The sequence below is a fragment of the Peromyscus leucopus genome, chromosome 23 (assembly GCF_004664715.2).
Source record: "Peromyscus leucopus breed LL Stock chromosome 23, UCI_PerLeu_2.1, whole genome shotgun sequence".
Lineage (NCBI taxonomy): Eukaryota > Metazoa > Chordata > Mammalia > Rodentia > Cricetidae > Peromyscus > Peromyscus leucopus.
Window position 1 is genome coordinate 5,075,848 of NC_051082.1, and position 14,551 is coordinate 5,090,398.

A 14,551-nucleotide genomic window follows, 5' to 3' on the forward strand; every position below is an offset into this window, starting at 1 on the left:
TGTGCCTCGGTCTCTCCTCCTAGAACACCGGGGTAGTAGTAATCTCCACTCCAGTGAGGTTAGGAGGATGGGGTGGGAGGCCAAGGGCTAAAGTTTCCCTCCTGGACCCTCTCCCTGGGTTACTTCGCCACCTGCTGTGGTTTGCTGAGCTCTCCTGGCTCACTCAGTGGTACCCACCCACCCCTGCTGGCCCCCCCTGACCCTGGAGTATTCAGACGTCCAGTCGGGGCCCTCCTTCCCAGGAAGCTGTCAGTCCTGCATAGCGCTCTCCCGGCTCCCCCGAAGTCACAGGGCCCGAGGTTCAGGTTGCTGGCGTGCGTGCGCCTTGTCTTCTGTGGGTCTTGCAATCTGGTGCATGCGGGTGCTCTGAAAAGGTTTGGTGAATGCGCCCTGAGGAGCCCCCTCCCCCCTCTGGGAGTTGAGGACTGAGCCCCCGGCCTCCCCCAATGCTTCAGGGTCACCACAGACAGATCCCTGACCCCGCCAAGAGTGAGTGACATGGGAGTGCTCTCCCCAGCCCGTGTCACCCAGCTTAGCCTTCACGCAGCCACGGAAGCGGGAATGGTTTCTGATGTCACAGTTCAGAAGGGGAAACTGAGGCAGCAAGGGACTCCGTGACTAAGGACAGCCCTGCTGCTGAGTGGAGTTGGCCGAGCTGGGTTGGGAGTCAGTTTGAGGTCCGCACTTTAGCTGAAGAGCTGGGTTTTTTTGCTTCCTGGAGCCGAACCTGCCGGGACAGACGGGAATGGTGCTTGGTGGAAATAGAAATTGGGTCAGTAGGACACCATGATGGCGCCGGTGGTTGGAGGGCAAGTTCACTGGCCTTGGGTGGCCCCATGGGCTTGAGCCTCTTGACCCACATCATGGCAGCTAAGCAGGGCCGAGACAGTGGCCAGAGAAAGTAGCCCAGTGCCCACCCCAGGAGGGGCCAGTGCCTACCTACAGGCCCAAGCTCCCCCTTAGCACAGAGTCCAGTAGGCATGGGTTCACGTTCAGGCCCACCAGGTGACCTTGGACGAATCCCTTTCCTTCCCCGGCCTCTGTAGCTTGCCCTTCTGGGCATGGGAGGCCCGAGGGATGGGTCCCCTACCTAGCTGCCACTAGAGGAAGCAAGGGGACCCCCCTCCTTCAGGAGCTCCCCAACCCTTCTGGAACTCAGGTTGGGACGCTACTTGGTTTTCAGCCCCGAGGACAGGGAGCCCAGATGGAAGCCCTCCTCCTCCTCTGCCTGCCCCACCTGCCTTGATTGGGGGGCAGGGGGGTGCGTGTTCAGCCCTCTGTGGCCCACTGTGCTGACGTTTGTCAGGTTGAGATGATGAACTATGTGCTCAGGTGGGGTGGGGGAGACCCCAAAAGCCAGGGTAAGCCGCCTCAGCCCAGCCACATAGGAAAGAACCCTCCGAGAATTGGGGCATGAAAGCCCAGCCATTCCTGTGGACTTGAAGCACCTGCGTGCCTGACTCGAGGCCCCACGGTATCACTTCTGGGCACCCCCTGCAGAAGCCACACAGCCTCTCTGGATCTAGCTTCACAGAGCACTTTGGGTGGCGGTCTCAGTGAGGTGACATTCTGTATCAGGTAACTGAAAACAGAGGTCTGGAAGCCCACCTTCCCACCCCCTCTTTCAGGGGAGAGGCCTGTCCCAAGGGTCTGCGGAGAGCTGCAAATGGCGGCAGGTAGCCTACTCCTCAAGTTCTGAGGGAGGATAGAGGGGCGGGGCTGTAAACTGCCCCTTCCCTGTTATAAAGGCAACATTCTGCTTTGGATATTTGGAGGTGTCAAGTCTGATGGATACTGGCAGCAGCCACCTCTCAAGACCCCGAGTTAAATGCTTGGTGCCACTTGAGGGAGGGTCTGCCCGGGGGTGGAGTGTTTGAGACGTGTCCAGTATGGCCGACCTGGGCAGGCAGGCTCGGTGGAGGGTGTGTGGGGCCGTGACAATGTCCAGGGCCTGGTCCTAGGAAGAGCCGACTCTGCTCAGCCTGTCCTGAGCTCACTGGGCCGCATGCTGAGCCCAGGCTCTGGGGAGCCACCTGCCCCCCAAGCAGCTTGTTGTCTGGCATGTGCAGGCGCCGGGTGGCCCTTGTTCTGCATACATCTGATCCCGTCTCTCCCACATCAGATCATTTGTAACTGTCACCCGGCAGTCGGCCCATGGCTGATTCAATCTTGGCTTTGTGCTTGTCACGGCCATTTTCCCATGCAGACTGATTTTGAAAGGGGGCCCGTCCTCGGTTCCACACGGCATGTGCGGGGAGGGGTATGTGTATGTGTGGACATGCACACGTGTGCACACACATCCCCACAATGCATGCATGTACACACACACCACACACACACACACACACACACACACACACACACACACACGTGCATGCTTTATCCTGCCTCTCACCACTCAACAGAATGTGAAATAACGTAGGCAGCCAAGGGGTCCCTGGCTCACCCCTTCACCCTGTTATTCTCTCCTCCGACCTCAAATACCTACTGTGTGCTACAGCGTGCGCACAGTGGAGTCTGCACTCTGGCAGCACAGAGCCCTAGCCATGAAGCGAGAGATTGATCTGAGAGTGTGCCACGGTGGCGAGGGGGATGTGGCCCTGTGGCCCAGTGGCTAAGGAGGGGCTTCATGGAGAAGAAGATGTTGGAGCTGAGGCAGGAAAAAGAGAAAGCACTGGCCAGGGACTGCCACTTGCAGAACATGGTGATAGGGACAGGCTGGGGACAGGTGGACATGGAGTGCTGTCCACAGGTGGCTGCCGAGTCCGTCTCCTCCAGACTTCAAAGGCTTCGTGCAGAAAGGACCGTGGCATGCCTTGTCAGTGTCTCAAGGTCTCGCTGTGAACCTGTTGGATCAAGCGGGGTACGTTGCTAAATTGAACTCCTCTTGGCTACAGAGGATTTATACTTACAAATGGAGCTTGCCTAGGTCTGTTGGGCAGCGCTGTGCAGAGAGACAGACCGGAAATGTAAAAGCTGTCTAGCGGATCAGAAAGCAAGCCATCGTGGCCAGGCAGTTAACAAGGCGGTGTAGGCTGTCCCGAGGAAGATACTGGAAATGGCTAGAAGTCAGTGGGGGTGGGGGATGGGCGGTAGGTGGAAAGCTTGGCCTGGACCCTCAGGGTGAGGAGCAGTGTGGCAGCTGCGGGACCTTGGCTCCGGCAGAGCCAAGTCTGTGGCAGGAGGGTGGCTGCTGGGACCTGCTGTCACTTGTGCTGGCCCTTGAAAGCTGAATGCTTTCTCTGCCTCTGGGGTCAGAGCTTCTGGTCCTGTCTGTCTGTCTGTCCCCCATCCAGCCCTTCCGCCCCATCAGCAGCTGCTGCCTGTCCCATGACGGATTTACCCTGAGTCTCCTGTCTCCTGACAGCCAGAGACCGAAACCCCTTTCCCAACATTCTGAAAACTAACAAAACACAAGTGACGCTTGTTCGAGGCGGAGGCGTCAAGCTCCGGAAAGCAGGAAGAAGGAAAATACACCTCCCTCCCACAAACACCAAGGAAAACAGCCTCCCAGCTGAGCTGAAATCTGAGCCAGGTGCCCCAGCTCTTGTCCTGGGTTCTTTGGAAACTGTGGTACCCCGTGACTGGGTGACATGGGTGGGGCCTTTTCAGGAATTGGGGTGTCAGACACCCCTGGCTCCACAGCAGAGGTTGAAAGCTGGAGACTGGACCACGCATGTGGCTCCCTGAGGCTCACAAGCCCCCCCCCCCCCCGTTCACGTTGCCAGCCTAGCATTGGTGCTGCCACGGGGCAGTGTCTTCATCCTAGTCCCAAACGCTTCTCCCCCGCCACCATTCAACCCTCACCTGCCACGTGGCTTCTCCCCCGCCACCATTCAACCCTCACCTGCCACGTGACTTCTCCCTGCCACCATTCAACCCTCACCCGCCACGTGGCTTCTCCCCCGCCACCATTCAACCCTCACCTGCCACGTGACTTCTCACCTGCCACGTGACTTCTCCCCGCCACCATTCAACCCTCACCTGCCACGTGGCTTCTCCCCTGCTACGTGGCTTCTCCCCTGCTACGTGGCTTCTCCCCTGCTACCACTCGTCTCTCTTTCAAACACGTTAGGACCATTCCAGCCAGCCTGCCTCCTCTCAGCTCTGTATAAATCCCGGGGTCCCCTGGCCGAGGCCCACTCATCCCAGGACCTTCTCTGTCATCCTGACCACTAGGAATCCCGCTCCAGCCCCGTCCACGCTGCTTCCTTGGGTGTAAAGCAGCGGGGCCTGTGGTAGAGTGGGCTAATGTGGTGATGTCGGTGACGTGCTAAGCCAACAGAGAACACAGAGACACCCCCCCCCCAGCTCTGGTTACCACTTCTCACTGCCTGGCTTAACCTATACTGTGGGTTCAGGGACTTGGGGTGCTCTCCCACTTTACGTGGCTTTAACTTTACATACAGTGTTGCCTCTTCAGAGAACCCCTCACACTCGGGGTCACCTGGTTCTTTTGGGATCCTCTAAAATGTACAGCCTCCCTTCAGAAATACCGGGCCAGGGCGTTTCTTCCAGGCCTGTACCCTCATGACACCCACAGTTCTTATCAACTCCTGGCTTCTCGCAACCTTTGCTGGGATGTAACGAGGAGGACCCCACACTTCCCACCTTGGGATGTGGTACATAGAAGAGAGTGTTTCAGAAGGTCGGAACTGGGGAGGGGATCTGCAAGTCTCCTTAGCTGGGACCCGGTCCATCAGCACCAGCCCCTGCTTCTGGCTGGAAGAGCCCCCCGCCCCCCAGTGTGAGCCCCACTCATCTCCTTGGCTCTGGGAGAGGATCAGCTGTGACCTGACAGCGGTCATGACCGCTTCTCTGTCACTGCACTGGGGTGCGTGTATGTGCGCATGCGTGCGTGCGTGCGTGAGTGCGCACACGCGCCTTTGAACCTTCACAGTGAGCCCTCAGCCTTCAAGTCTGTTCCTGGGCTGAGTTTAGACTTCTTGTCCGTCTGGAGCAGACCTCCTGAGGGTAGGACCTGGCTGGCTTCACACACACTAGGCGCTTTTAGTGGCCACCCCCACTGCCATCAAGGTGTGTGCTGCGGCAGCCGGAGACCTCCCAAGGTCTCGGCTCTTGGTGTTCGTCCCTCGGGATCACCCCTGTCCTCTTTGCTCACTGTTTGCTACTTTGCTGTTGAGTTGGTTTCAGTTGCTCTCACTTGAGGTAGCTCACTCGACCTGGTGCATACCTGTACATCTTATGGAAAGGAATGTTTAGAAATTTGTAGTCTGTGTGTGTGTGTGTGTGTGTGTGTGTGTGTGTGTGTGTGTGTGTGTGCGCGCGCGCGCGCGCACCTGGGGCTGGGGCTGTGCACATGTGTGGAGGCCAGAGGACAACTCTGGGGAGTCTGTTCTTGCCTTCCACCTTGACCGAAACAGGGTTACCCTTGTTTTTGCTGCACACCTCAGGCTTGCCGGGGTCCAGGAGCTTTCAAGATGTTCCTCCAGTCTCCATCTTCCTTCTCAGTGTAAGAGCGCTGGGATTAACCAGGCGGTGGTGGCGGCGCACGCCTTTAATTCCAGCGCTCAGGAGGCAGAAGCAGGTGGATCTCTGTGAGTTCGAGGCCAGCCTGGTCTACAGAGCGAGATCCAGGACAGCCAGGGCTATACAGAGAAACTTTGTCTCAACCGTCCCCTGCCCCCACAAAAACGAGTCCTGGGATTACAGATAATTGCCACCACAAGCAGAGCCCATCAGCACTAACGGGCTGTTGTTTTTTTTTTTTTCTGTGAGTTTCCAGGGTCAAATTCAGATTGTCAGGCGTGGTGACTGCCTCTGCCCAGTCATTTTGCCAGTCTGTGAAAAGGCGTTTGATGAAGAAATTGAGGTTCAAATTAAGTCCAGACGTGAAGCTACGACTTAGTTCAGAGACAGAGAACTCAAGCACCTGGCCTCATAGCTCAGGACACAGTACCGTCACCTTATGAGATTGTTGGGTGGCCTTCCTCTTGGTGCCCCCAGACTGAGTTGGATGACCCCATCATGGTGACCCCCTGTTTTCCTACCTTATTGTCCCTCTGAGCTTCCTACCTCTTCAGACCCCCGACGGCTCAGCATTAGCACAGGACCCGGCACACAGTAGAGGCTTCGTATGTTGTTCCCAGAAGTTGGCATGTTCGGAGAAAGGCAGACACAGATGGTTCCCCCGGCTACTGGCATGGCATCGTTGCCCTCCCAGAGTGGGCCCCGCCCCTTTCCTGGGACCTTGCTCTGGGAGCTGGCCGTGGTGCTGACGGGCTCCGGCCTGCAGCCCCTGCCCTGCCTCAGGGCGAGACACTTGCTAAGATCCACATCTTGCCCATTCTCCCCTCTGGAGATGTTTTCCTGGGGACCTATTGTGTGCAGGCCCTGGTGACCCACGCAGAAAGGTTTGGAATCTACATTAGGAGCCCACCTGTCACACTGTGTCGTGTATCTCATGCACCCTGGACATCTTCAAAGCCCCCGTGGAATCTGGGCTTCAAGTGAAGGTCAAGAAGCATCATAAAGAACATTAGCCTGGTGGCGGCGGCGGCGGCGGCGGCGCACGCCTTTAATCTCAGCACTCGGGAGGCAGAGGCAGGCGGATCTCTGTGAGTTCGAGGTCAGCCTGGTCTATAGAGCGAGTTCCAGGACAGCCAGGGCTATACAGAGACACCCTGTCTTGATAAACAAAACAAACAGAGTATTCTACCAGAAGGAAGGGCCGACAAGGGCCAGCAAGTGCAGAACTGGGACCAGAGCTTGTAGGGCAGAGGCTTGTGACGGGAGAAGCTGTCTTAGCATTCCTGTGACCGTAGTAAGATGCCGTGACCCAAAGCACTGTGGGGAGGAAAGGGTTTATTTCACCTTACCACTCTCAGGTCACACTCCACTGCTGAGGGAAGTCAGTGCAGACTGACTGAAGCAGAGCCCAGGCAGGGATGTTCCTTCCTCGCTCACTCGCTCCTCAGGGTTTGCCCAGCTTGCTTTGTTTTACGCCCCGGGACCACCCGCCCAGGGGTGACCCCACCCACCGTGGGCCAGGCCCTTCCACCTCCATCAGTAACTAAGAAAATGCACGGCCAACTTTGCCTACAGGCCAAATGTCTTGTGGAGACATTTCCTCAGCTGAGATCCTCTCTTCCCAAGCGACTCCAGCTTGTGTCCAGTTGACATAAAACCAGCCAGCACAGAAGCCCGCCACCCGAGCGCTCTGCCGACCTCCAGACTCCGAGATCGCCACTTTGGTTTTGGGTTTTCCCTTTGGCCCAGAACTGCCGGCGTCGATGGTTCCGGTGCCTTTCCCAGACACGAAGCCAGAAACGGCAGGAAAAGCTCTGAATGGAGAGGTGTTGGGCCAGGCAAGAGCAGGTGGAACTGGGCATCTCGGGCGCCTCTGGCCTGTGGGGTGGGGATAGTAATCCTGGCAGGCGATGAGGCTCCTGTTGAAGGGGTAGTGCTCCCCACCCCCACCCTTAAGAGTGAAAATCCCCTTCTGGTGCCAGCCCAGCCGGCAGCGGGAAATAATCACTTTTTACAGGTCCCTTATCCGTACCCAACCCTGGGCCTGTTTAATCAGCGGTACCCGCCCCGTGACTTGAAGATTCCCCGGCTTGAGAGATCGGGAGAAGGGTTAAGGAAAATTACCCTGGCCTCCTCCATGCTAATGTAATCTCTAACCAGATCTGCCCAGCCGCAGCTCAAATTGCTTTTTAGATTAACATTTAATTATTAACAGGGTCCCCTGGAAGGCCTTGGGCTCTGGGAACCCGGGGGGGGGGGGGGGGGGGAGAGGGGTAAGGAGGTGGGGTGGGCTTCTGCTCGCGCTGCCTCGAAGACAGACTGATGGGAAGAGAGACCCAGAATAAGACAGGGAGGGCCGGCCCAGGGGGTCAGGCAGGGAGGCACAGTGAGAGGAGAGGGAGGCGGAGAGGGGTCCCTGTGGGGTTCTGTGCAGCCTGGGGGCTCTGGGCACCTCTCTGCAATGGGCTGGCTGGCGTTTTCTGAGGTGGTGACTCGCAGAGGGAGGCGGGTAGTGTTCTCCCAGAGCCGCACAGCCAGGCTTTGACCCCAGGGCCACTAACTTGGTGCATCATCATCATCTTCCTGGGTCTCGGCTTCTCAACACTGCAGGGCTCCCCCTCCTGTGTCCGGAGGTGGCTGTGTGGTCAGGGCAATGTGAGGAAAAGAGAGATATCTCTGACAGCCAGGGGTGGAGCAGAGCCTGTGTGAACCCCCGGGGCTCCCCAGATTCTTCGCTCTGGGCTCTGGCTCCTTCAGGGATAGGAACTGCATCTTTCCTCGGGTCTTACATATAGCCGGTGCTATGGATTTTTCTGACAAATCAAAGGGTGACATGCTCCCACGTCCAGACTGGCTGATTCCCATGAAGTTCCAGCCAGGGAAAGAGACTTGGGGGTACTGTACACCCTGAGTCTCTCCGGACCCCAGGGCCTAGCCCTTGCCTGGCCGCCGCCACCATAGCTCCCATGGCTGCCTTTCTCCTCTGAACGCCTCACCCTGTCAGGCCTCGTGTGACCTTCCTCTGCAGGCCGCAGCCTGGATTTGTCCCTGAGCGGGGCTGCAGAGATCTGCTTAGGCAGTTCTAGATAAAGGCAGCGATGGAGGCTGGAAGCCAGCCGCACAGGCTGTGGCCTTCATGGGGTCACAACCTTCCCCAGAGGCCAAGCGTTTCTCCACATCCAGCCTCTCTCCAGGGACAGGCTGCCCACAAGGGCATCTTTCCCCTGCCGGGGGAGAGGAAGAGGAAGGCTGGGACAATCTCTTTTCAACTTACACTGGATTTAGCCAGGGAGAGCGGTTCTGAGTGAGTGGTCTCCCGGGGCCTTTGTGACAGGTCACGCTTACGTATGTGGCATAGGGGTGGCCCCCCCAAAGGTGTTCCCCAAGTGTTACTGCCCGAGGGAGTGAGGGGGGGAGAACAGGGTCCCACCTGCTGCACAGGGCACACGCTGGGTTCTGTTGAATGGCTATGGAATGTGTGGCTTGGTCTCCAGGGACTCTCTGTCCCCTTCCCCTGCCTCTCTTCTCTCCCCAGCCCCTCTCAGGGTAGAATCCAAGGGGCTGGTGGGCACAGAGGGGAATCAGGACCTTGCAGCTGTTCCTTGGTGGTGGCGTGGCTGAAGCCAGGGGCTTCGAGGATTCCCCCGACTACGATGGATTTGCCACACAGGGGCCTGAGGTTCAGGATCTGACACCCTTGGGCTCTGCCAGTTGAAAATCTCTGTGATCTTGTACACATTGCCCGCACCCACGCCCACGCCCACTCGGTGTCCATTTCCTACTGTGTGAAAGGAAGCTAAAGCCAGCCGAGGCTGCCTTGCCGGTTGGGTTGAGGGACCACGGCACGCTCTCAGATCTGGATGCTGCGTGAGGAGGGCGTTTGCATAGTCAAAAGGCCAGCAGGGACTGCTGTCCTCGGTACCCAGCACCCTGCTCGTCCCAGGCTCTCTTGGGGCTCCCCCGCCGCCCCCTGTAGCCAGCCAGACACAGAGGGATGGATGACACAAGGTAGCAAGGCCAGCCCCCCACCCCCAAGAGGACGCTTTGAATCAAATAAAGACAGCGTGGGCTCATTGTTTGCCACTCGGGCATCAGACTTAATTCTCCTCAGCCCCGAGAGTTCCTCCTTCCCGCCCGCCCGTCACAGCTCCTTATCTGCAGCCCAGCTATGAAAGGGCAACACTGACAGCTGGGGGTGTTATCTGCTGGAGGGGACCTTTTCCTTGGGTGTCTCCCAGATAAGACGTCTTATCAGCCCCCACGTCAGGGACGGTGCCAGAGCATTCTAATCACTGAGGCTCGAGACATTTCCCCTCCCCTCCCCCACCCCGCCCCCCCTTTATTATCAAAGTCACAAAAGGCCTTGAGCTTATAAACAGTCCGGTTTGCAGACAGTGCGGCTCTCCAGATGGTCCCCGGCGGGGCCGGGCGGTGATGATTATGTGCTGGACGGTTGAGGGACCCACCATCTGCAGATGGGGTGGGGCCGGGCAAGGAGAAGGCAGGCCAAAAGTCACGGGGAAGGCATGAGTGTTTTAGGTGCCCACTCCAGGCCTAGTTCTGGCTTGCTGTGTGACCTTGTACAGGGCCCTTGATGTCTCTGGGCTTTTTATCTCACAATAGCCAGTGCGTTTGGTGCAGCCATTCATTGGATGCCCTTATTTTTACTTTATTTTTATTTGTATGTCTGTGTGAGGGTGTGCCGTGTGTGCACGTGTGTGTGCCTGTGTGAGGCTGTGCCATGTGTGTGCATGTGTGCGTGTCTGTGTGAGGCTGTGCCCTGTGTGTGCACAGGTGCCATGTCTGTGTGAGGGTGTGCATATGTGTGTGCATGTATGCGTCTCTGAGTGAGGATGTGCTGTGTGTGTACATGTGTGTGTGTCTGTGTGAGGATGTGCCATGTCTGTGTGAGGGTGTGCCGTGTGTGTGTGAGGGTGTGCCGTGTGTGTGTGCATGTGTGCCATGTCTGTGTGAGGGTGTGCCGTGTGTGTGTGAGGGTGTGCCATGTGTGTGTGCACGTGTGCCATGTCTGTGTGAGGGTGTGCCGTGTGTGTGCACGTGTGCTGTCTGTGTGAGGGTGTGCCGTGTGTGTGTGCACGTGTGCCATGTCTGTGTGAGGGTGTGCCGCGTGTGCACCTCCAGGAGCTGGAGTGACATTGGGAACCAAACTCAGGTCCCCTTGAAGAACAACACACACCTAACTGCGGAGCCACCTCCCCAACATCACTCACAAAGTGATTATTCCTGGCCAGACCCTGGGGAGATGGAAACAAGCGAGACGTGGCCCTCGCCCCCCGGAAACCCACGGTCTCGCACAGACAGACAGACATGAAGTCGGCCATCACAACTTGGTGTGATTAGGGCTGTGGCGAGGGACGCCCAGATGGCCAGCCAAGCCATCCGTAACAGGCCTGAATCAATATGGCTGCGTGGCAATGCCCCAGGCCGGGGCCGCAGGTGCCATGGTCTGGAGGTATGAGGCAGTTAGCCAGGAGGGCCTTGGAGGGCGGGGAGGCTTGAGAGACCGGGCGGCCGAGGGAGAGCTGGGCCAGGCCGAGAAAGCTGGTTGTGTTGGGAGAAGTTTAAAGGCCAACGTGTTCCGGGGTGTTCTGGGAACTTGAGGTGGGCATTTCCCTCCTCATACGGCGCGGCTGGCCCCTGGCTCATCTGAGACCCACCCCGCCCCAGTCCCCACAGCAGGACACAGGGTTCGGGGAGAATGGCCCGTGATCTGGGAGACCCGAGGAAGTAGAGAAGCCCCTCTCCTCCTCCAGGTGAAGCTGGTGTCCGGGGCTATGTGTGGCTCAGTCTCAGCCTGGTTTCTCCAGAGGTGAAAAGCAACAGGAGCTGCCCCGAGAAGCTGAGGGGAGCCAGAACGGGACATCGTCCATGTCCTCCCAGCCTGATGGCCTCCAGGACCCCCAGACTGCCTGGACATCCTAGAGGCCCTGGGAGGCAGGCTGCCCTCACTCAATAGCTGCAACCCATCATGTCCTTTTTAGCTGCGAGTGTACTAGGAGGGGTGGCCCACTGGGGTCCCCTCATCCTGGAGGGAGGCTGGGACCCTGGCCTCCTGCACTCGGTAAGAGAACGGGTCAGGGCCCTAGAATAATATGCCTGGGTGGGGTGGTGAGGCTAGAAGATTCATGGCGTGACTTTTACAAGTCGGAGAGCATGGCCCAGCCAGTACAGGGACTGGGGGACTCTAGGCTCCATGCTCTGCCCTCCCTCCTCCAGACAAACACTGCCTGGCTTGTGGAGGACAGCCAGCCCCTGGGCACCCCAGGTTCCGCCCCCTCCAGTCCGGCATCACCTGTGAAGAGAAGGGTATGGGCAGGTTTCGTGCATCGGGGTGGCTGGAAACAGATGCCGTGATGGAGGGGGGGTGGGGAGAAGTGGGCGGGGTCAAGGCAGGTGCCGTCGGGCCCCCTCACCTGAGTGTGTACCAGTCAAGTGTCCCCATGGACTGTCAATGCGTACGTTTCAGGGACCCCCCCACACACACACACACCACGTGATGGAGCGTGACACCGGGTATATACTGCCTGTGCACAAGTGAGCAGTGTGGGGGAACCCGGCACCCTCGGTCCAAATGGGGTGGACGGTGGCCTCCAGGCCGGGCTGTGGCATGTGGCGGTGCCCCCCCCAGGCCTGTTTCTGCCACCTGCTCCCATCCCGGGTCCCTGGAGAGCCTCACTACCCTCTGCAGTCAAGGACTTCCCTCCCGCAATGAGCCCCACTTCACCCCCTCCGTAAGCCATTGCTGCCTGCCTGATTGTAATGGCATATTTTAAAATTACCAGAAATCAAAGCCGAGAAGTGGGTATCGCTGCTTTTATTGCCTCGCTGTGTTAAGACTGGTGACTGGGGGGGGAAGAGCATCCCCCCTCCCCCACACCTATCCATCCCCCACTTCCTTTTTCTTTCTTTTCTTTTTTCTCCTCTTTTTTTTTTTTTTTTTATAGACAGTAATAGGAGAAAATTGGTTTTGAAACTGAATAAAAGTCCCTTTCAGAGGAAATCTTTACTCACGGGTACCTCTGCTGAAAGTAAAATAGAGCATAATGAAAGGTGGTTACGTGATTGTCTTTCATTTACCGAGAGGCCAGGACAGACGGGAGGCTGCCACCGTCTCGGGGAATACAAGATTGGAATAATTGCGCCGTAACAAGGAGCTTGTTGTGAAATTAGTATCCTAAGAAAGTGGTGAAAAAAGGCTTTTCCTCATGAATACTTCATTATTAGAAGCAGCAGAATTCTGGGCTTCAGACACCTGTTTAGTATTAAATACCTTCCCTCTTTTCCCCCTCAAACACCCCACCCCACCCCCGCCGCCGCCCCCTTTCCAACCAGCTCAGGATGGAGGCAGCCCAGGCCGGCTGCCAGGGACAGGGATGGATGGCGATGGGAAGGATACAAGGACCTCAGGGTACCCAGGTTGCACCCTTCTTTGTGGCAGAGAGAGAGAGAGAGAAAGAGAGAGAGAGAGAGAGAGAGAGAGAGAGAGAGAGAGAGAGAGAGAGAGAGAGAGAGAAAGGGTGGACCCCACTGGGACCCCCCCATCTTCCACGGGGGCCTCCAAGGCTGGCTGGTCCTGACCCCAGTGCTCAGGGCACCACACCCTCAGGAAGGTGGGCTTTGTGGGGAGACATGTGGGCTTCCTGTGCCCCCCTACCCCTAGTCTTTGGCGTAGGTAGATGAATAACATCATGGGCCATGAGGAGGCCCATCTGAGCTGCCCTCTAAGGGCTACTGGGGGCGACTCTGGCCCTCCCCTTCCTACTTGGAGGGAGCACAGTCAGGGTGGAGTACCCCAGGCCGCCTCCTCAGGACACCATGCTGACACTTCTTCTCCAGGGGTGCTGTGGGAACACCCCAGACAGGTGCCACATCAGTGACTAACGTAAACAGGGACACTGCACCCACTAGCCCTACCTGGCTACTCTGTGGACCTCAAAGATGACCAGATGGGTCCCTTCTGGCCATGTGGTGGAAGGCCACCTCTGATCCCCTCCTGGGGGGGGGGGGCACCTGTGGATGCTTCAGTTCCCCATCTGAAGGAGATGGGATGTCTAGTCTGAACATCTGGCCCAAAGGCAGACACGGTGGCACATGCCCCCAACCCGGGGGACTGTATGCTGCAGGCTAGCCTGGACTACGAAGAGAGCGGTCTCAACAACTGATCTCTGATGTTCCTTGGGGTGCTTGGGAGGGAGGGCAGGAGGTCGGCTTGGAGCAGCTCTCAGTGACCAGTGCCTCGTCTCCCTCTTCACAGGGATCCTGCCGCAGCGCACCCCCCACCCGGGGCTCCCAGCTCAGCCATGCTGGCCTGTCTGCAGAGGACTCAGAACCCACCTGGCCAGCACCTGGCCTGTCCAAGCAAGAGCCTGGAGCTGCGCAAGTGTGAGTGAGACCCCGCCACTGCTTCCTGTGCCCTGTGCCCTCCTCTGCGCACTCAGTCCCGGGATTTGCTCTTTGCTCCTCGGGCTTCTGTAGAGCGAGCCGGTCATGGCCCAGTCTGACCCCTCTCTGGGAGGCCTGGGCTCATCCTCCAGGGAGCCCACTCACCACATGCCTCCAAGTCAGAGCTCTGGAGCTGGACCTGACTGTGCACCTGGAACCCCAGCCCTCGGGAGGGAGGCCAGTCTAGACGACACACTTCATGCCATAACGTGGGGATGGGGACATGGGTCTCCAGCAAGGCACAACGGTAGTTTCTGCCCTGTAGCCAAGAAGCAGCTGTTTACACTGTTGCTTTTTCTTCAGCTATTTATTTATCTTGAAAGTAGCATTCGCGTCCAACATTCCTAAGGAAGGAATGAGAGGCCAAAGCCCCCGCCCCCTCAGAGGCAGCTGGTGTCCATTTCCTGTGTGCCCCCCTCAGAGGTTTTATGCGCTTTGGCAAATGCTCGCACGTCTGATATGGTCCAGCGCCTCACTTGACCATCCATCCTCCAGGTCACCTGCCAAAGCGCTGCCTCTTCGCCTGTCCCGTTCCCCGGCTAACTCTCTGCTTAAACTGTCCACGACTTGTTGATTTGATAAGCCACGGGGCAATAAA

At 57.9% G+C, this 14,551-nt stretch overlaps 1 protein-coding gene across 1 annotated transcript in view; it reads left to right on the forward strand.

Moving 5' to 3' along the window:
• Fam222a (family with sequence similarity 222 member A) overlaps window positions 1-14,551 on the forward strand; it is a 47,754-nt gene that overhangs the window by 14,149 nt on the left and 19,054 nt on the right. The window contains exon 2 of the mRNA XM_028854773.2: window positions 13,766-13,893. Within this exon, the coding sequence (XP_028710606.1) occupies window positions 13,812-13,893 (82 nt within the window). The 5' untranslated portion in view covers window positions 13,766-13,811. The remainder of the gene's footprint in view (window positions 1-13,765; window positions 13,894-14,551) is intronic.